At 43.1% G+C, this 22,995-nt stretch overlaps 1 protein-coding gene across 1 annotated transcript in view; it reads right to left on the bottom strand.

Annotated features, from left to right (window-relative positions):
• Nucleotides 1-10,197, bottom strand: part of LOC126484207 (uncharacterized) — a 129,390-nt gene extending 119,193 nt beyond the window's left edge. The window contains exon 1 of the mRNA XM_050107620.1: nt 10,119-10,197. Within this exon, the coding sequence (XP_049963577.1) occupies nt 10,119-10,121 (3 nt within the window). The 5' untranslated portion in view covers nt 10,122-10,197. The remainder of the gene's footprint in view (nt 1-10,118) is intronic.
• Between the last annotated feature and the right edge of the window lie 12,798 nt (nt 10,198-22,995).

The raw sequence follows: 22,995 nt of genomic DNA on the forward strand, positions 1-22,995 counted from the left end.
AAACACTGGCTTTAAGGTTTCGCCAGCCTCGCGCCCTGTCATGTATATTAGAACAGCATTTAATCCCGCACGCAATGACAAAAGACGAACTTTTCTCGGAGGCTGCCACGACAGTGCTACACAAGGTAGAGTTTGTTGGATGGAGGGGTGTGAGGGTCGGCTGTTGGGGGGTCCTATCCGTCCGACATCCCCATAAGGAATGTTCGTCGATCTGCCGGTCAAAACTCCAACACACGTCCAATTTTTAGGTCGGTTGGTGCGAGAGTATGGCCCTTAATCTTTGCCTGTAAGCCACACGGGCATGCGCGGAGGCGCTAGCGTGATTAGCGTATGTCCGAACCGACGATCGGAGGAAGGGCTCGGCTAGACGCCAGGAAGTAAACACCAATATGAAGTGGAAACGCGGCGAGCCGGCACCAGCAGTTGTGGCGTGGCTGCGATCGCGAATTTTGGGCGGTTGGCCGCCCTGGATCGCAAATAGAATCACCTGCATGCTTACTATAAGACTTTTTATATTTTTAAAACATAGGGAATCGGAGATATCGATATTAATAAAAGTATCATTATAGACCTCGATATATCGGTAAAGGTATCGATGCATCGTCGGAAGTATATCGAAGTGCAGGCCTATAAAAATATCGGACGCACATTGTAAGTATAATGCCGGTTTCAGGTCTGTATAGTTGAGTACCGATTTATTATTAGATATTCTGTACATCAACATGGTAGCAGCCTGCTTATCACCCTTAGAGCAAGAATTGAAAGGTAAGCGATACACCTCCACACTTGGTGATAACCACTTTCTAACAATGGCAACGATTTGCAACTGGCACAGCAAAATATGTCGGGTCCGTCCTTCAGTTTCGACACATATCAGAATTCTCCGAAACATTTCAAGTCGATTTCCCTTTTTTTCGTATCTCCAAACGCCAGCGACCTAGCGGTTGTAGTGTCAGAACTGCGTGGTAGAGTTGAGCGTTGCGGTTTCTGTTGGTACCGCCGAGCGCGGATTACGTCAGATTTCCTGACGCGTCTGAGCCCACCGCAGAGACCAGTCTTGTCATTTAGATTTTTGTTCATAATTTTTAGCAACTGTTTTTGAAGAATGCCGATGTAAAGAAATAAACAAACTGCATTAAAAGTTTTTTAACGCAACTGATGTGCTACTTCTTCACCTCGGAAATCTTGTTATTTCGTTCAAACCGCCACCCCTCCGTGCAATCGAACTGCTTCTTTGTGCCACCTATACTTGCTTCACACAGTCAAAGGGGAAGCTTGGACGTGATGAACGTTCAAAAACTAGTAAGACTCCTTCATACAGTGAAAGTAAAATTATGTTCTACTACAATACCACTAGAAAGGTTCAAACGTTAAACGAAAATTGCGAAAAAAATTTGATATGAAATAAAAATATCGGCATTTGATATTGCCATTTAGATATCGATATATTGGGTAAAATGCAGCCGATATAAGTGGATATGTTTTAGAAAAACTATCGATATTTTATCAACAGCCCTAGGTTATTGGGACTTACCGTGAAGCCCTAGTCGGTGAACGCTTTGCTCTGAGTTTCAATCACCTTGATGTCAACTGCCTTTACCAGGAATATAAACGCATTAATCCACATGGTTATTTGTCAAGGCTACATATTATGTTGTGAATAGTCTTGTTGCCTGTGTAATGGCGCTGTAGTTTTTATGTGCTTGCCGGGTTGTAACTCAAGTTTAGATTCACTGTAAAATCCGCAACAGAGGTCTTTCTGTTGTATCATAGAGGACAGCACAATATACTTGGTGGTTGGTTCCGGTACAATCCGTGTTCAGGGGGAAATTGTTTGTTTGGGTGAAGGCAACAGGAATTATACGCATAGTAATCTTTGAGTATTTGGTACTTCGTATTTAATCTTTGAACGTCAAAGAAACTGTTGAGCAACCTTCTTAGTGTTTCTATTCAGGTTTCGTTGCGCTTCGTAACAATAAGTAAAACATATTCTCTTGTACGACTGAGACCAAAGCGCCTTCGGTCTTGATAACCGTAGTCTCAAGTATTATGCAACTTCTCGTATTGAGCAAACTGCTTATAACTCTTTGTTGGTTAGAGAATTTATGTTACTTAAGTTGTAAAGCTGCTGTGCAGTCGGAATCACACAGTGGAGTCACTATAGCGCCTCGTGCCGAGGCGTGACCTCCTGTGTCAGTCCGTAGTTTATTTCACAAACGACAGTTGCCGCTCAGGGGCTGTTCTACGGCCGTTTTCTTTTATTTTCATTCAGGTTAATCAAGTAAATATAAATTCCACACCGTAGCTAGCTGTGGCCGTTCTGAATTAAAAGAGAAAACTAACCTCAAGCACGTATCTGCCTATAAGTTAGCCGTTTTTGACTATTTGTAATACATTTCTTATGATCAGTGCTATTGAAACATGAGGCCTCCTGGAAGAATTTTGGAATTTTCTTAAAGATGTCAAGGATTAAATCATTTCTGGCTGTTTACGCTCGGCTAAGTTCAGCATCCAAATGTTTTTTAAGTGCACATTGTATTGCTGCTGTGCCATGATTTAAGATTTTAAGGTAGTTTTCGTCAAAGAAGAAAGAAGGGAATATTATTGCGGCTCTGTGTATATTTAAAGTGTAGTCCTTATTTTTAGTCTGTTGTAGTTATTGTAAAAACCTTTCTATCTCTATCTGTGGAGGTCTGTGTGTGATCCTGTTACGGTGACTGGACCGCCGGATATTCTGTCGCCGAAGTTCAAGTTTTATTTTCTTTAAACGGTTCACAATCAAGGTTTAAGTAATTTGATTATCAGCGATGTGTAAACTAATTATTCAAAATAAATATTTGTTGAACTTTGTTATTCAACTGTAAATGATGTTTAAAATGTAATCTCAGATTACTTGTTGTGGCCTGCGCCCCCACCCAACAGCTGATTATTCTGACGTGAGGGTGGCATACTACATTTCATTTACCGTATTTTGCGGACTGTAAGTCGCACTTTTTTCTTTGAAAAATTGATTCCAAAATTCAGGTGCTTCTTATACTCGAAACTAGTATAAAATGTCCAGTGTTTGATTTAAAATTCTCACCAGTCTTAAAAATGACCATATATTCGATGCCGCAGGAAACCTATCTCTATCTGGAAGCACTGGATTCAACTGGCAGCAGCAATGCACCGACGCGACGAACATGAATTGCAGTGATTAACAAGGCTGCTATCACCGTCTCCCTGCCGCCCCACCATCACAAACCCGTAACACTGTATAGCCTATGATGCGTCATTGCAGTCTGCAGTGCAAGGGAACTTGAACTGATAGTGATTTGTGTTATCGGTAATAGCACAATATTTGTGTTAGTAACTAGTTTCGTAATGGATAAAAATGAAAGATATTCGTATGATGCAGTCTACAAATTGAAAGTAATAGCACATGCAGAAGAACATGAAAACAGAGCAGGTGGCCGGCATTTCAGCTCTCCATCAACATAATTTCCAAAACTAGAAGATAACGTATTGAAGTGGATGCAAGAACTCTCAAAATGAGACTGGAATTAATACACAAATGATTCAAATACGCGCTCGTAAGCTAGCGCAACAGTGGAGCTTAACATAGGCCTACTTTAAGGATGGAATTAGTTGGTGCTGCAGGTTTATTAAGCGTCATGGACTTAGCTTGCGGACCAAAACCAAAATATCTCGAAAAATGCCACAAGAGTATGAAGAGAAAATATTATCTCTCCATCACTTTATTAGGCAACATCGAAAGAAGCAGTGTGTCACTAAGCCAAATAGCGAATGTCGACGAAACTCCTCTTGACTTCTTATGTGCCGAGTAACAGAACTTGCCATGAAAGGTGACAAATCTGTGACTAGAAAAACAAGTGGACATGAGAAAATGCACTACATTGATGTCCTTTCACGACGTGCTGTCGCTGCTACGCTTAATCCAATTATCACTTTCAAATTCAAAACAATGACAAACCTTCTGAAATACCACCGGGTGTTGTTGTTCACGTACATGACAGGAGTTGGATGGACGAGGTTGGTATGAAATTATGGATTAGCAGGGTGTGGGAGAGAACGAAAAAGGTGCTTTATTGAAGAAGTTCTCTTCTTGTTCTAGATGAGTTTAGTAGCCATTTGAAAAATTCTGTGAAAGAGAAACTGAGACAGGGAAATACAGAGCTTGCTGTTATTGCTGGTGGACTTACTTCACAATGGCAACCTCTTGATGTCTCGATAAATAAACTATTTAAAATGTATATGAGAGAGGACTGGAACAAATGGATGGTTGAAACCCAACATGAATTCACGCCAGAGAAAGCTTTAATACGACCTACAATCAAACATGTGTGTCGATGGATAAAACAGACGTGGTCTATAGTGAGAGAAGATATTATTGTTAAATCTTCCAAGAAGTGCGGCATACGTAGCGCTCTCGATGGCAGTGAAGACCATCTTATTTATGAAGAGGACAACGATGACGACGAAGAAGAAGAAGAAGAAAGTCCAAGCAACGATTTTCAGGGATTTTAAAGATCGGTTCGGTTTTACAAAGTTGGCACCCTTTTTCAGTCTGGCTTTGCAGTCTAATAATAAAACTGCCTCAAAATTAAGGAGCGTCTTATAGTCGGTAGCGTCTCACAGCTCGCTAAATAGCGTGTATTTTCTCGATCGTCATTTGGATGGTTTGTTTCTGTAAGTAGTTTTCACTGCTAGCATGTCGGGCCTGGTGATCTAACGGTGGCGCGTGTGCCTGGAGACAGAACACTGGTCGGACCACGAAAATTTTCTCTCTCTAATCTAGCCTTCATCTGTCACCGATGTGACGATACCACGTTAAAGTGTAGTTCTCCTTTCGCCCGTTAGTTAAAGGAGATAGGTCAGGGACAGGCAATTCACCGAAATTCCAACTGAAAGACTTGAACGTGGCTATTAAACCGCAATAACTACTAGTGTATCTTGCGATGAAGTTAGTGTACTCCGTGGTGCCAATCACAGTGTTGATTTCATGGTCTTTGTGTTGTCCGGACCACAACGCCCACAAAAAGTAGATGGAAATTATGTTTCAAACACAAAAAAAAAAAAATAGTTCAAATGGCTCTGAGCACTATGGGACTTAACTTCTGAGGTCATCAGTCCCCTAGAACTTAGAACTAATTAAACCTAACTAACCTAAGGACATCACACACACATCCATGCCCGAGGCAGGATTCGAACCTGCGACCGTAGCGGTCGCGCGGTTCCAGACTGTAGCGCCTAGAACCGCTCGGCCACACCGGCCGGCTTCAAACACCACCATGCCTTCCTCCTTTCTTATGAATTTCCCATTATTTTCTAGTATTGCTTTCGGAGAAAAGTCGCGAGCTGGGATGGTTAGCGCGAAATTTCCATAGTCTCCTTCTTCATGCTTAGCCGAGAGTGATAATTACGGCCGAGATAATTTAATGGCAGTACGGTGATTTTCTTATGGAAACATTCCACCTTAAAACGTCCAAACGAGTTGCACGGCGCACAAGTTTTCGGCTGCGCGCTACACATTACGAGAGCACTGTATCCTTCCAACGTTATGGAGGAGGGAGTGCGTGTATTCTGTGAGCCCTTGTATACTTTTTTTATATTACAAATACGTCAGTCTCAGGACTATTAATAACAGAATGTTATTTAAGGCGGGAATAATTGTAAACAATTCTGTAAGAAGTACATACTTTTCAAATTCGTCATCTGCAGCGAAAAGCATCCCCAGTCACTATTCGTTGTTAGCATTTCGCACAGTATTTGAATATTCAAAAGACTGCTGGAATTTCGCATTTTGTTTAAGAATCATCTATGCAAATGTCTAATGATACAGCAGCTCGGCTACAAGCATTAAGTCATAAATCCAGACAAAATCAGAACTCGACGCATTAATTTGTGAGGATTGTGAGTGTGAAGTTACATGAGAAGTCGACACACACCAAACTATTTTCGACATAAGCGGTTGTTCTGAACCGTCAGGAAGCTATTGGTAGTTTCAAGCGAATTGCTGGAATTGATTTCATTACCAAAATGAAGGAGTTACCCTTCTAGTATGTCGTCGACCTGAGCAAGAAGTAAAAGAATACAGTCTAAACACATGAAGCAGTATTCTAACGTCCAGAAGTAAGAATAAAGGAGTTCGAAAGAAAAGGTGGGGAAAGCAGATTGGAAGTAGGCTGCTCCTTGGAATATCAGACTAAACAGTAGTGTAAAATCTGTAAAGAAACTTAATAGACGAAGTATCAAATTAAGATACAGAATACGTAAGAAAGCTCAAGGAACAACTCAGTGGGAAACAATGTTTGTGAACGGAAAAAAACTGATAGAATGTACAGGGTGTTTTAAAATGAATATACGTGTTTTAAGGCTTTGTAGCACTTATTACGTTTAACTTACGATCACTAATAATGCATCAAATGAAAGAGCAACTGAAACAGTTTTTCGAACAAGGTTCAATGTGAGCAGCATTCGTCACACATCGAGTGGATAGGCTATTTCTACCCAAATCCTGTTCAATGTGTCCGGAGTAATTGTTGCAATAATGCTGTTTCTAAAGTCGAGTAACTCAGCTGGTAGCGGAGGCACATATACATGATCCTTTATCAACCCACGAAGGTAAGACTCGTATAGCGTCAGATCTTGTGCGAACGTGGAGGCCATACAAAACAAGACCTCTCATCCGGCCCCTTGCGGCCAATCAAGCGGTCGGGTACAACATCGTTTAACCAATCGCGTACTGAGTTATATCAGTGAGGCGCCGCACCATCTTGCTGTCAAATAAAGTTCTGTGGTTCAGCTTCTTCCAGATGAGGAAGGAGCCATTGTTCTAGCGCATCAAGATAAGAAACATTAGCTACAGTCGCTTCACTGAAAAATAAAGGTCCATATACTTTCCGCCGGTATTTGGCACAAAAAAATTCAAGATAGTGGAGTCCCGATACATCTGTACCATCTCTTGGGGATTTTCTGACCGTCAGATGTGCACTTTAGGTGTGTTAACATTTCCACTTAGGTGAAATCATTTCATCATTGAAGACGACCGTTTAGAAAATCATCGTCACGCAGCAACATTTCGTTTGCAAAGTTGTCATGTAAACCTAATCTGTAGGCCTTAGAGCTTGTAACAACTGCAAATGGTAAGGACGTGGTTGCACGCGTGTCCTTAACTGTCTTCACACAGACGTCACTGGAATTGCTTATTCACTACTAGCCTTCCGAACTGATTTCTTGGGGCTACGCGTGAAAGACACTCATTCGTTCAACACGTTCTTTAGTCATTCTTGGTCGTTCCATACTCTTTTCTTTCAGAGCAGGTATCCAAACCGAACCGTTTGAGTTGCCCCTTCATTTGATATATTATTTATAACTGTAAATTAAATGTAATAAATGCTACAAAGCTTTAAAACAGGCATTTTCATTTGGTAACATCATGTATAGTAAGGCTTCGAAGTCAAACTATCCGCTCAGTAACGGGAGAATTACACAAAAAATAACGTAGTAGCAGACATCAGATTATGAGTCTGGTGTTGCAGGGGTACAGGGTGACGAAAAGTTAAGGAAAGAACACGACGCATCAAAGCAGTTTAACGTCACGTGAAAGGATTATAGGATAAAAAGGTAATTGGGAAAGGACAGGAAGGTGGGAACGAGACGGTGGAACGACTGCTAATAACTAAATAATCAGTGGCAATAAAGTAAAGCTTAATGGGACTAGAAAAATAATGATTTCACATGACATGTGTCGGCATCTTCGGATACAACTAACTACATAAAGACAGGATATCGTTTAATGTTTTTACCAAAAATCATGAAAAGCTCTTGTTCGATATACTTAAAATTTTTACACTGTGCGCTAATAGGACTTAGCCTACGTTTTTTAAATAACAAAGCTAACAGCGAAAAATAAAATGCTGTGTTGCACTGTGAATATGTGCGGTTTAGTTCCTATCTCACAGTCAGTTTTGAATATGGTAGCAGAGCTTTTAAACCACAGGACAAACTGATTGTCCCATATACTGTATATTTGTTCTGCTGACATACAAGTTTTAAAAAAAGTGGATACACAGCAATGCGTTGTTTTGTTTTCTTTCTCGTTGTCTGTTTTAATTGAAAACAGAAAAGTTGTCTTTATGGATTATCAGTTTACACTTTGAATACTACTACGGAATCTGAATCGTATGAAACTTGGTAATGTTATCCTTTTCGCAGACTAAAACTATGCGAAGTACTTTCATTGGAGCTACTATCCTCACAGATCCAGCCGCTGAAGTCTCTTTCATATCCCGTATACCAACGATCACAGCCAATTTACTCACTCATTTTAAGAGACTTCGATTGTCAATCAAGGTTTTTGTTTGCAAAAACAGTAAACAAGGCTCAAGGTCAGAGAGACTGGGGAAGAGGAGGTGAACAGAGAGGGGGGCGGGAGGAGATATGGGCATGGTGGGCATGGAGAGGGGTAAGGAGGACATGGATAGCGAGAGAGAGAGAGAGAGAGAGAGAGAGAGAGAGAGAGAGAGGAGAGGAGGTGGTAGGCGGCGGAGGGATCCAATACATATTTAGCAGTTTTCAACATAGCTGTTACTCAGCAACCGTACACTAGTTTCAACGTAGGATTATACAGCCAACCGGTTGCAAAAAGTGAAATCTGACTTGAGCATAGCTGCTCTAAATTCTGACAATTGCTTTTTAGCAACGTAATTTTACGATTTATCAAAATTTTATTCTGATGTAGACACCCTTAATATGTATCGAAACCTAGGTCAATGTACGTAACAGTTATTTGCAACCAATGGGCTGTATAATACTGTGTTGAAACATTTATAGCAGTTGCGAAGCTCTGCCGGGTTCGCTAGTTATGAAAAAAGAAACTTAAGAATGAGAAGTTTTATATATACATTATTAGCTAGAAAAAGTAAAACTTTACCAAGATGGCAAAGACCAAAACATGAAAACAGGCAACGTGGGATAATATGATTAAAAATTCGTAACAATGGAATTATTTATAGATATTATGATCGTGGTCAGAATTTTATTTGCTTTTAGTACCTTTATTAATAACTGGTTAATATAAATTATGTTGCTACATCGGTTCGCTGTGATCGTAAAAATTCAGAGTAGTTTATCACTCCAGCAAAGCTCTGAAGTTCAGTCATAAATGGAATAAGTCAAGACTGAATAAAAACCTTTCTTTACTCGTGCTACAGCACTGTTTCTTCTGTATCTTTTGCAGAAATGTCGATGTTAATATCTCGTTGCAGAGCTCATTTTGCTCCACCACTGTGCTACGTCCCACAGATAAGAATCCTAAACTCTTAGCGACAAAATTCGCCTCAGTGGTTGCTTGGTAGACTCTGGGGAAGGACAATATAGACGCTGTCACTCTTAGCAGGTGATAACTACTCCGGGTGGTGATGGCGTAAATTTTCTTATCACCAGTCTTTGCGCCAATGTGTATTTCTGAAGTGTTTGTGTTGCATTACAAGCAACTGCATGCCACATTGGCATTGTCATCGCTACCTTACAAAGCAATGCACAATCGTCTTAAATGTATCCAGGGTGAAGTTTACCACTGTTAATTATTCATGGATGTTTTTCGGTACAGTTATGATCAGTCAAACGTTTTAATTGTGACGGTTTTTAATAGTGACACAATACATGTTATTTCAACTTAAATAAGTAAGATAAAATAAGTAAAAATGGCCCACTCAAATACGAAACGTTTGTCAAGAAAGCAACAGAAGGAGATTACAGTCTTAATCTAGGCGCTGGACAGGGATTTGGACCCAATAAAGAGCAAATAACAACTTTCTTTCACTGTTAAGAGAAGTATTGATTAAATAAAACCGGTAAAAATGCTACTTGTTCTTAATGAACAGCATTGTTAAGAGTGACTGGTCCATGTTTTTACTTTTTTCTTAAGAACTACCACTACTGTAACACATTCACGCCCTCACCGTGTCGATTTTGGAGAAGATAGCTAGCATATAAAAACAGCTGCAGCGAAATAAGCTACACACTTCAAGATTTGTTTTAGAGGCTGCAGGAGTAAGAAGTTACAGGGGGAAAAGTATGGGCAGGAAAGTTGCGCTGGCGGTTGCCTGGCTCACCATTTGGTGCAGGGTTCGCCGCAGCTGTGGTACTGGTCCGGTGTCCTCTGGCCGCTGCTCTTACCGGCTGACCTCCCACGCGCAAACTCCGGCGACCCCCGCTGCACACGACACTGTGTGTTGCTTCCAGCCTCGTTGGGGGAGGGGTACGCGCATGCGCCAGCCGCGCGACGACCAATCCGGCACCAGGTTCCGCGCGGTTGTAGGCGGGGCCACGGCTGGTCCCGCCCCCTCTATTTCCTGTTGCATACAACTGCTTCCGCCGATACCGAGTGTAGTGTCGAGCAGCGCACGAATTTGCGATCAATAGCGCTGCAGCACCCAACCCCCGAAAAATTGCAACCGAGCTGTAAACATGGATCGCGTCATGCCTAGAGCGACGAAACATTCGCTACGAACTTGTTGGATTTTCGGTGAACAACACCAAATCTGAGCGTGGAGTATCGCTTTGCAACTGACATTTCTGCAACGCACAACTAGTATACAGCTAGCACAATCCCACAACAGATTTTTTAAAGAATCTAACTCCCGTGCACTAAACGTCATAGCTCTCGAACTACATTTCGTACAATAATATAGCAGGTGCATTCAGTAGTATATGTGGACAGCGCCTGCAATATGTGAAAAGAGTTAGTGGTAAAGAAGTAAGAAGTGCAGTTTTACTGTATGAACAACGAAAATCAGTGAGCGATAAACTCTTTTTTCCTTTCTTCGTTTTGTGGGGATGTCAACGAGACAAAGCTTAGTAAAGTTTTGAAATTAGACATAAACTTTGCTGTAAAGTATCAGGCACTCTTATTCTCAAAGTCTTGATGAATATAGATAGCTTGGTAATTTATTCCTCGAGACATAAACAGAGGTCGTAGTTGTAATACTAGACTTACTGCGTTAAAGCTTTAAAATGAAATTATAGTTCTTAATGGGCAGATTATTCGTATGCCAGAATTCTAATATTTTAAATTCGGTCAATAGCTATATGAAGTACTGTGAATTAATATGTTGCCGCTGGTAGCAGTTACATAGGCAACCAGCAACTGAAATTGTGCCCCATGTTAGTCGTTTATTAAAATACTCGAAGATCCCGTAGGTAGTGATTTAAAGCTGTGCAACATTCGTTTACTAGCAGCGTCAACTTCCGTGGCCTTTTGTCCAATAATCCGTAATAAGAATGTAATAGCTCTGCAACATTTACTAGGTCTCTTGAGTTTCGAAAGCTCTCTTTCTGTGCTTTACTTAATAGTCGCACATCCATCCGCTTTCCAGACATGCTTTATTTTTAAATCGACACAGTTTTTTCGTCTTTTGCGCCTTCTTTTAGTGAGCATCTCCGCTTCTGATAATGGCACGTACACATGTAACGTGCAGACTTAAAATCGTCGCGGAAAAAGAAACAACTTTCTTATCAAGTACACTATGTTCGGAACTTGTTGGCTACTTTACAAAAACATCGTACCTTGTCTTCTAATGTTATGCTTTCAGTTCAGGTGCAAAGCATTGTCTACTTTATTTCAAACTGCACGTCAACGAAAGGAAGTACGGATTCGATATTTCACGAAACCTAAAAGACTGTAAATTTATATACAAGCTTGTACCGCTGGTGCACTTGCAGCCTATTCGCCCACATACAAAAATTATTCGATCACGTAAGGTCAAAAGTAGATTAACTGCAAAGACTTGAAATATCGGTCGAAACATACGCTTCCATTCCGCCGAATGAGGTACTGTCGCAGGCGCACGCCTGTTTCATGCGAGCAAAGTAAGCGTTCTATTAGAGGAATCAAACGGAAAATGTTTCTAGCATAGACTACAGAGTAACAAACACATTCTAATAGTTAATGGACTGACTCAGAACGCCTTTAGGCCTACTACGCAGCAAATTGTTTCTCTTGCAAGTGCTGAATATTATTTTTTTGTGTTAAGTAGCATGGCACTTAGTTACTATCGCATGTTATAGACGTTTAATCATGCTCCTGCAAAGTATTCTTCTTTGGTGACGCTTTCTGCATTTGCATTAATACTCCGCAACTCAGTGGACACTGCGTGGCAAAATGTACTTCCATGCACTGACGAATAATGATTTACTTTTACTTTCCTCAGAGGCATGTTTTTTGATGTCTTATACGCTTCTCATTTTGACGGTTACGCTATCATCAATTCATCATCATTTAACTGTTCTTGGAGGAAAGCATTGCTGATTTCTTGAAGCAGAAAGCGTTTCGGCAATATCGTTACGATAAGACGTGCACAGGCAATACTGGCCTAAATTAGCCATAACGGTTATCGATATCACATTGTAAATAGTTTTACAGATATAAAAAGAAATTTTTGTACCAAAAGTTCAGGATATGTGGTGCTTTCGGATATAAAAATCGCTTATGCTTTTCACTATATATTACACTGAAGAGCCAAAGAAACTGGTACACCTGACTAATATCGTCTAGGGCCCCTGTAAGCACGAAGAAGTGCCGCTACACAACGTGGCATGAACTCGACTGTGTCTAAAGTAGTGCTGGAAGGAATTGACACTATGAATCCTGCAGTGCTATCCATAAATCCGTGAAGACGAGGGGCTGGTAATCTCTTCTGAACAGCATTTTGCAAGGCATCCCAGATACGCTCAATAATGTTCGTATCTGGGGAGTCTGGCGGCCAGCGGAAGTTTTTAAACTCAGAAGAGTGTTCCTGGAACCACTCTGTAGCAATTCTGGACGTGTGAAGTGTCGCATTGTTCTACTGGAACTGCCTAAGTTTACCGTAATTGACAATGGACATTAATGGATGTAAGTGACCAGACAGGATACTTACATATGCGTCACCTGTCAGAGTCGTATCTAGATGTATCAGGGGCCCCATATCACTCCAGCTGAACATGACCCACACCATTACAGAGCCTCCACTATCTTGAACAGTCTCCTGTTGACAAGCACGGTCCATGGATTCATGAGGCTGTCTCCACACCCATACACGTCCAGCCGCTCGATACAATTTCAAACGACACTCGTCAGACCAAGCAACATGTTTCCAGTCGTCAACATTGCAATGTTGGTATTGATGGGCCCAGGCGAGGTGTAAAGCTTTGTGTCGTGCAGTCATAAAGGGTACACGCTTGGGCATTCGGCTCCGAAAGCCCATATCGAAGATTGTTTCGTTGAATGGTTCGCACGCTGACACTTGTTCATGGCCCACCATTCAAATGTGCAGCGATTTGCGGAAGACACTTCTGTCACGCTGAACGATTCTCTTCAGTCGCCTTTGGTCCCGTTCTTGCAGAATCTTTTTCCGGCCGCAGGGACGTCGGAGATTTGATGTTTTACCGGATTCATGATATTCACGGTACACTCGTGAAATAGTCGTACGGGAAAATCCCCCTTTTCATCGGTACCTGGGAGATGCTGTGCCCCATAGCTCGTGCGCCGACAATAACACCACGTTCAAACTCACTTAAATCTTGATAATCTGCCATTGTAGCAGCACTAACCGATCTGACAACTGCGCCACACGCTTGTTTTCTTATACAGGCGTTGCCGACCGCAGCGTCATATTCTGCCTGTTTACATATCTCTGTACTTGAATACACGTGCCTATACCAGTTTCTTTGGCGCTTCAGTGTAAATAATAATGTACATTTATATAAAAGGGGCCTCTCACCTTCTTAACGGCAGTGAGTAAAATAAAAAGCTTATCGTAAAACGTAGAAACTGTAATACTTTCATTCGCATTAACATTCCCAATTTTCTCCGTACAGCCCACTCGTGCGAGACTCAGCTTGCCCTTTTCTCACATGATACACTACGAACTATGGTTGAAGTTCAACAAGCATATTCCATATTTCTAGGTTTCCTGAAAGTATTTGTCATGGTGTCCCATTGCGGGCTGATAGTGGATGTACGAACATATGGAATAAGTTCACACGTATTGACGGGCTCGAAAACTTCTTAAGTAACAGCACCCAGTATGTTTTCCTCGATGGCGTATGTTCATCAGATACAAGGATATCGTCAGGTATGCCTCAAGGAAGTGTGACAGGACCACTGTTGTTCTGTATATACATAAATGATTTTCCGGGCAGGGTGAGCAGCAATCTGCATTTGTTTCGTGATTATGCTGTGGTGTACTGTAAGGTGTGTCTGTAGGAAGATACAAGACGACTTAGACAAAATTTGTAGATCGTGTGATGTATGGCATGGCAGCTAGCTCTAAATGTGGAGAAAGTGTAACTTACTGTGGAAGAGTGGGAAGAACAAACTTGTAATGTTCGGTTACAGTATTAGTAGTGTTCTGTTTGACACAATCAAGTCGTTTAAATATCTGCGCGTAACGCTGAAAAGCGATATGAAATGGAACGAGCATGTGAAAGCTGTGGCAGAACTACGGTTTATTTGGAGAACTTTAGGAAAGAGTCGTTCACCTGTAAAGAAGACAGCATATTAGACGCTGGTGCGACCTACTCTTCAGAACTGCTCGACTGTTTGGGACCCGTACCAGGTCGGATTGAAGGAAGACATCGAAGCAATTCTGAGTGGGCTGCTAGATTTGTTACCGGCAAGTTCGAACAAGTTAGAGTTACCGAGATGCTTCGAGAACTCAAATGGGAATCCCTGGTGGGAAGGTGACGCTCTTTCCGAGAAACACAATTGAGGAAATCTAGAGAATTGGCATTTGAAGCTGAATGCCGAAGATTTGAATGCCGCCAACATACATTGCTCGTAAGGCCCATGAAGAGAAGATTCGAGAAATTAGGGCTGATATGGAGGCACACAGTCAGTCTTCCCTCGCTCTGTTTGCGAGTAAATGGTAGTAATACAGGGTGCCCTACGCCACGCACCGTACTAAGGCTTGCGGAGTATCTGCGAAGATGTAAATACGAAGTATATATGTAGACGTAGATGTACATTTAGATGCAGATGTAGAATGTACCCTTCAGTGGTCTAATTTTATGTTTCTGCGGGTACAGCACATAAAAGACAATATATATTTTTCCATGCCACTCTGACATTCGACTGATGTGAGTTCTGATCAGCTGAAGATGTAAAAACTTTGAACGAGTCCGTGATCATGTTTGGTATTTTATAGATAAATTCCCGTCTTGATCGCACATTGCTAAAGATATCACAATGACCGGTTTTGGCTTATGGCACGGCACAGCGTTAAGAGTATTCCGATACCAGTATAAAAGCCAAATAATTTGTACACGCAGGTACATTAGCAAGTTAATCGTTTATTATATAATATTCCGTAAACTCGTTTATTGATCACTAAACGACTGTGCGTAAATGTATCGAATGTCTGGCAACAACTAGTCTACTTGCCGGCATGACAGCGCGTACTCAGTAGTGCAAACGGAATATATTTGTGTTCATGGGGCGATTTCTTCGCGGGTGATATAAAGAAGCACTAACAGTGGCTATCTGGCTGTTTCCTTCGAGGGACTTTAAGTCACGTTTGGCTCCTCGGATACGAGTAGGAAGAATTTTAACGGTGATTTAAAATGGCGATGTCATGAAGCATGGACTGTGGCCACCTGGTTGTTAACTCCCAGCTCTATGGGACTTTTAATGACGTTTGTCCGCCCCGGTAGCTGAGTGGTCAGCGTGACGGATTGCCGTCCTACGAGCCCGGGTTCGATTCCCGGCTGGGTTGGGGATTTTCTCCGCTCAGGGCCTGGGTGTTGTGCTGTCTTCGTCATCATTTCATCCCCATCCGGCGCGCAGGATGCCCAATGTGGCGTCGAATGTAATGAGATCTGCACCAAGGCGGCCAGACCTGACCCTCAAGGGGCCTCCTGGCCAATGACGCCAAACGCTCATTTCATTTTTTTTAAATTACGTTTGACGCCACTGTTTTGACGATAGTCCTGGCATCCGGATCTGTTATGGTGAAAATTGTGGTATTGTTGCACAGTCGATACCACACAGGAGACCACCGTCATCAAAGACTCCGAAATCGGCAGCACAGGTGCAGCGGCCGTCCACCGGCTGTCGCTGCTGGAAGGGGCGCCGTCCAACCCCGAGCGGCGCCGGCCCACGCCCCTTGTGCGGCAGCGTCGCCAGGGCTTGACACTCGACGACTCATGGAGGCGCAGTCTGCATGGCAGGTCCAATTACTCCAATTACTCCTCAGTTAGTCTTCTGGGACCAGTCAGTCTAGTCCGTGACATCGCCAGCGGAACCACTTAGCAGTACAGTAACGTACATCGCTGTTCAGTGTCTACTCGCCTCGAGACATCAGCTCACGGACAGGACAGTTAGTTTCGTGGAACTTTCAGTCAGGCGCAACAGAACTATTGTACAGAGATTTTCAATTGTGTCTGTTAACGCTATCTGTAGGCAAGGACTTTGTGCTGCACCACATGTAGATCTTCAAGGTTTCAGCTGAGTATTCACAATGTATGTGTTTTACAGTGACTTTGTCTATTCATTCCATGTTTGATTTATGCTTTAGAGTACCGCTGTAGCAACGAAGTGACTGAAAAAAGAGACGAAGCTCATCTTCGTTTTCAGTCACGATCATCGCACAGAAATAAGCCTATATCGACGATGTCAGTCTGACATAAGTTTATGGAAAACGATTTATGCTCCTCTAAAAATGTCTCTGTGCACTGTGGGACATCTGAGGTAATCAGTCCCCTAGAACTTAGAACTACTTAAACCTCACTAACCTAAGGACATCACACACATCCATGCCCGAGGCAAGATTCGAACCTGCGACCGTAGCGGTCGCGCGGTTCCAGACTGAAGCACCTAGGACCGCTCGGCCACACCGGCCGGTTATGCTCCTCTGTCATGAATATTTTTGAGACCTAAAAATCTCCTTTGTATGAATCAACAAGGATGAAGAAAACGACGCACCATGAAGCAATTATGGGAATGGAACGTAAGTCGGTAGATGTGACTTACAATCACAGACAAACAAATGATTACAGTTCCAGAAAAATTGGACCATTTATTCAAGAGAAAGAGCTTCACAGTTTGCACAGACCAACAACGAGTTGGTCCACCTCTGGCCCTTATGCAAGCAGTTATACAGCTTGAGACGATGATTCCTGGATATCAGGTCGTATGGCTAGCGGCAGTCAGGTTGCTATCCCACCGCTGTCCTGGGAGTGCCTAGACACGTCTTCGACCTGGAATCTGATTGGCTGGAGTAGAAATGCCTTCAGTGATGAGACCCACTTCGAACTGAGCCCCAATGGCCAGCGAAGTGGTACCTGGAGACTCCCTCGTCAGATATACTTATATGGATATGGTGTCTGTTCTTTCGGACATGTCCGAAATTACAGACACCATATCCATATAAGTATACAGTTCTGGCAATACCGGCCATGACCTTCTTCTGTACGGATAAACACATATCCCCCGAACTCTTACGGGGCTTGGTAAGGATGTCTTCCACGAGTAAAGAGTGTGTTGGGGTGGGACACTTCGATATGTAGTGTGTGTACATACAAGGTGAGAATATGGGTCTCGTGGGAGGCGTGCGCGAGATAGACTTTGCAGTCGCACTACCCTTTGTGCCCTCGGTGACTCAGATGCATAAAGCGTCTGCCATGTAAGCAGGAGATCCTGGCTTCGAGCCCCGGTCGGGGCACACATTTTCACCTGTCCCCGTTGATATATATCAACGCCCATCAGCAGCTGAAGGTATTGATGTAATTCTAATTCCCTCGACAGAGGTGGGATACGAAACTGATCGTCTCTTTATATCAGTTTATTACGGCAAGGGTACATACCACCGAGGTTGCGTGCCAGAAGGTGTTTTGTAGTGACGTTACGTTGAACAAAGAGGGGAAGGATTATACAGGAATTACAGTAAGTGGCTGCTGCTCGTGCCGAACTAGTGCTGTAGTCGGACGGAGCAGGCGGACTGGGCGGTGCCGTAGCTTGCGGCGCCCATTATTACCATCAGATGTCACTCCAAACAACACTTAAATATGGAACAGGTAACACCGTGCCTCCTGCGAATTTTCCTGGCTTGTGCTGCTTATCTCATCTAAGTTCGTGAAAGCGATGATATTCACTTACCCAACATTATTCGCTGAATTTTAATCATAACGCTACTCCGTGGCCCATAAACAAAATTATTGTTAACGCCAGACAAATTATCTGGCAGTAGATGCTTAGTGCTAATCATGTGAAGGTTAGCGAACTGGAGTTGGTGTGTATGTACAGGGTGTTTCAAAAATGACCGGTATATTTGAAACGGCAATAAAAACTAAACGAGCAGCGATAGAAATACACTGATTGTTGCAATATGCTTGGAACAACAGTACATTTTCAGGCAGACAAACTTTAGAAATTACAGTAGTTATAATTTTCAACAACAGATGGCGCTGCGGTCTGGGAAACTCTATAGTACGATATTTTCCACATATCCACCATGCGTAGCAATAATATGGCGTAGTCTCTGAATGAAATTACCCGAAACCTTTGACAACGTGTCTGGCGGAATGGCTTCACATGCAGATGAGATGTACTGCTTCAGCTGTTCAATTGTTTCTGGATTCTGGCGATACACCTGGTCTTTCAAGTGTCCCCACAGAAAGAAGTCACAGGGGTTCATGCCTGGCGAATTGGGAGGCCAATCCACGCCGCCTCCTGTATGTTTCGGATAGCCCAAAACAATCACACGATCATCGAAATACTCATTCAGGAAATTAAAGACGTCGGCCGTGCGATGTGGCCGGGCACCATCTTGCATAAACCACGAGGTGTTCGCAGTGTCGTCTAAGGCAGTTTGTACCGCCACAAATTCACGAAGAATGTCCAGATAGCGTGATGCAGTAATCGTTTCGGATCTGAAAAATGGGCCAATGATTCCTTTGGAAGAAATGGCGGCCCAGACCAGTACTTTTTGAGGATGCAGGGACGATGGGACTGCAACATGGGGCTTTTCGGTTCCCCATATGCGCCAGTTCTGTTTATTGACGAAGCCGTCCAGGTAAAAATAAGCTTCGTCAGTAAACCAAATGCTGCCCACATGCATATCGCCGTCATCAATCCTGTGCACTATATCGTTAGCGAATGTCTCTCGTGCAGCAATGGTAGCGGCGCTGAGGGGTTGCCGCGTTTGAATTTTGTATGGATAGAGGTGTAAACTCTTGCGCATGAGACGATACGTGGACGTTGGTGTCATTTGGACCGCAGCTGCAACACGGCGAACGGAAACCCGAGGCCGCTGTTGGATCACCTGCTGCACTAGCTGCGCGTTGCCCTCTGTGGTTGCCGTACGCGGTCGCCCTACCTTTCCAGCACCTTCATCCGTCACGTTCCCAGTCCGTTGAAATTTTTCAAACAGATCTTTTATTGTATCGCTTTTCGATCCTTTGGTTACATTAAACCTCCGTTGAAAACTTCGTCTTGTTGCAACAACACTGTGTTCTAGGCGGTGGAATTCCAACACCAGAAAAATCCTCTGTTCTAAGGAATAAACCATGTTGTCTACAGCACACTTGCACGTTGTGAACAGCACACGCTTACAGCAAAAAGACGACGTACAGATTGGCGCACCCACAGACTGCGTTGTCCTCTATATCTTTCACATCGCTTGCAGCGCCATCTGTTGTTGAAAATTTTAACTACTGTAATTTAGAAAGTTTGTCTGCCTGAAAATGTACTGTTGTCCCAAGCATATTGCAACAAACGGTGTATTTCTATCGCTGCTCGTTTAGTTTTTATTGCCGTTTCAAATATACCGGTCATTTTTGAAACACCCTGTATGTGTGCGTGTGCGTGTGCGTGTGTGTGTGTGTGTGTGTGTGTGTGTGTGTGTGTGTGTGTGTGTGTGTGTGTGTGTGCGTGAGATAGAGAGAGAGAGAGAGAGAGATAGAGAGAGAGAGAGAGAGAGAGAGAGATTGTGGAACATTTGGAGTAATACTTGCTTACTTGAAGGTACAAGCATATGGAATAGGTTCCCATATATGTGACTCAAAGACTTATTAAGTAATAGAACTCAGCATGTTGCCCGCGGTGGCGAGTGTTCATCAGAGACAAGGGTATCGCCAGGATCGCTCAGGAGGCGTAATAGGACAGGGCATCTGTTATTTTCTGTATACGTAAATGATCTGGCGGACAGGTTAAGGAGCAATCTGCGGCTCTTCACTGATGATGCTGTGGCGTGCGGGAAAGTGATGTCGTCGATAACTTTCTAGTTGGTGTGATGAATGGCGGCTAGCTCTAAATGTAGAAAAATGTAAATTAATGCAGATGAATAGAAAATCAGTTCAGTAATGTTCGAATACAGCATTACTGCTGCTTGACACAGTCATGTCAAATAACGTTGCACTGCAAAGCGCTATGATACGTAACGAACACCTTCAGTTTATTGGGATCTGCAAAGGAGACCACGTATGGGACACTAGTGCGACCAATTCTTGATTACTGTTCGAGTGTTTGGGACCCCCACCAGACCGAATTAAAGGAAGATATCGAAGCAATTTAGACGCTGACTGGTTGGTTTGAACAACACGAAAGTATTACGGAGACTCTTCGTGAAATGACATGGGAATCCCTGGAGGGAATGCAATGTTCTTTTCCAGGAAAAATATTAAGAAAATTTAGAGAACTGGCATCTGAAGCTAACTGCAGAATGATTGTACAGCGTCAACGTCCATTTCACGAAGTGACCACGAAGATACGATGAGAGAAATCAGGACTCGTACAAAGACAAACAGATAATTGTTTTTCCCTCGCTCTATTTGCAAGTGGAATAGGAAAGAAAATGACTAGTAGTGGTAAAGGTATCCTCTGCCACACAACATTCGGTGGTTTGCGCAGTATGTATGTAGATTTAGAATGCTCACAACGCAGTAGTAATAATTTTGTTGTTGAAACTGGACGTGTAATGAACTCAACTGCTGCATAATGTTCTGTTTGCGACTTTATACTTGCCTGAAGAGAACAACTGATGCTTTACATTTTCGACCGATTCTTTCTGACAGTCACGAAATTCTGCACAAAATCTGCCGCATTTATGCTTATTCTAAACACATGAGACTGAAGACGTCCATGTGTAAATCTTGACTACAAAGAGCGGTGATGGTTCGTTTTCACAAACTGCGATGTTCAAACCAGGTCTCGGTCGGTATGGTAAGCTGCACCTTCGCGTAGCGCCTTTGCCAAATTAGATTTGACGTCATTTTCACTCAGGTGTTTCATGTGAAAATATTTACGAAGTGATTACAGCCGTAAGACGGAATGACAGCTGGAGCTAGACACGTGGAATATTCCATTTCGGAAATAGTTATCGAATTTAATATTCCTAGTCCACAGTGTCAAGAGTGTGCCGAATTATCTGTTACCAAGGACAACGCAGTGGCCGATGACCTTCACTCAACGACCCAGGGCAGCAGCGTTTGTGTAGAGTTGTCAGTGCTAACAGACAAGCAATAATGCTGGAAATAGCTACAGATATCAATGTGTGAACGTATCCACTAGGACAGTGCTGCGAAATTTGACGTTAATGGGCTATGGCAGTGCCTGCAGCGCCTCTCCTGGGCTCTTGACTTCGGTTAGACCCTAGACGACTGAAAAACCGTAACCTGCTCAGATGAGTCCCGATTTTAGTTGTAGGAGCTGTCAGTAGGTTTCGAGTGCGATGCAGACTCCACGATGCCTCGGGCATGGATGTGTGTGATGCCCTTAGGTTAGTTAGGTTTAAGTAGTTCTAAGTTCTAGGGGACTGATGACCTCAGATGTGAAGTACCATAGTGCTCAGAGCCAAGACCCCACGAAGCCATGGACCGAAATTGTGAACAAGGCACAGTACAAGCTAATGGTGGCTACATAATGGTGTGAGCTGTGTTTCGATGGAATGGACAGGGCACTGTGGTCAGTATGAACCGAACATTGACCGGTAATGGTTATTTTTGGATACTTGGATACCATTTGCAGCAAACAACGATGGTATTTTTCATGGATAACGATTCGCCATGTCACGGTGCCACAACTGTTCACGATTGGTTTGAAGAACATTCTGGACAATGAGGTAGCCATCCGGATGGCCCAACATGAATCCCATCGAACATTTATGGGACATAATCGAGAGGTCAATTAGCGCACCAAACTGTGCACCGGCAACACTTTCACAATTATGAACGGCCGTAGGGGCAGCAGAGCTCAGTATTTCTGCAGGAGACTTCCAAAGACTTGTTGAGTCCATCCCACATCGAGTTGCTGCACTACGCCAGGTCCGACACGATACTAAGAGGTATCCCATGACTTTCGTCATCTCAGTGTATTACGATATTGCAGTGCCTCTGCTGTTAAGAAGAACGATGCAGTGCTCGTTCTTCTTAAAAACACAGGCACAGAAATATCGTAATATAAGACTGGGGTAAATAAGAAACCGGACAACGCAGAATGCTCACGCAGTAAAACATAAACAAAGTAAAGAAGCCCAGTGAACGTGAACTGGAGGTCTTAGCTGCAGCTTTGATCAGCCTTCCCGTCGTCCCGGACTGCTGCGTCTGGGGTGGTGACCAGGGCGTCCCTTGGGGATCGCGGCAGACTTCCCTGGGGACCGCCTGGTTTCCATGCCTGACAGACGACAGCCGTCGAGGGACTCTTGCTATCATACTGACTGACTGACGTTTTGACAGTAGCTGACAATGCGGAGAAAACAACGCCGGATGTGTTTCAGCTCTCGGCTTTTGCTATCCTCAGTGGTCTTCCAAAATTCTATCTTGACTGTAACGTGAAATTCTACTTTGTCGATAGTTGTCATCCAACGCATATAAAAATGATAGGATTCCGTTGGCCTTACACGACTGTCCCGTCCGAGACTTTTGTGTAATGCATAGGAATATCAGTTAAGACTTTGAACAGATTAATTTTATCGTACCAACGACAGTTTTTTGCCAATAGTGTCAAAATGTTGTTTC

Source organism: Schistocerca serialis, chromosome 6 (assembly GCF_023864345.2).
Source record: "Schistocerca serialis cubense isolate TAMUIC-IGC-003099 chromosome 6, iqSchSeri2.2, whole genome shotgun sequence".
Lineage (NCBI taxonomy): Eukaryota > Metazoa > Arthropoda > Insecta > Orthoptera > Acrididae > Schistocerca > Schistocerca serialis.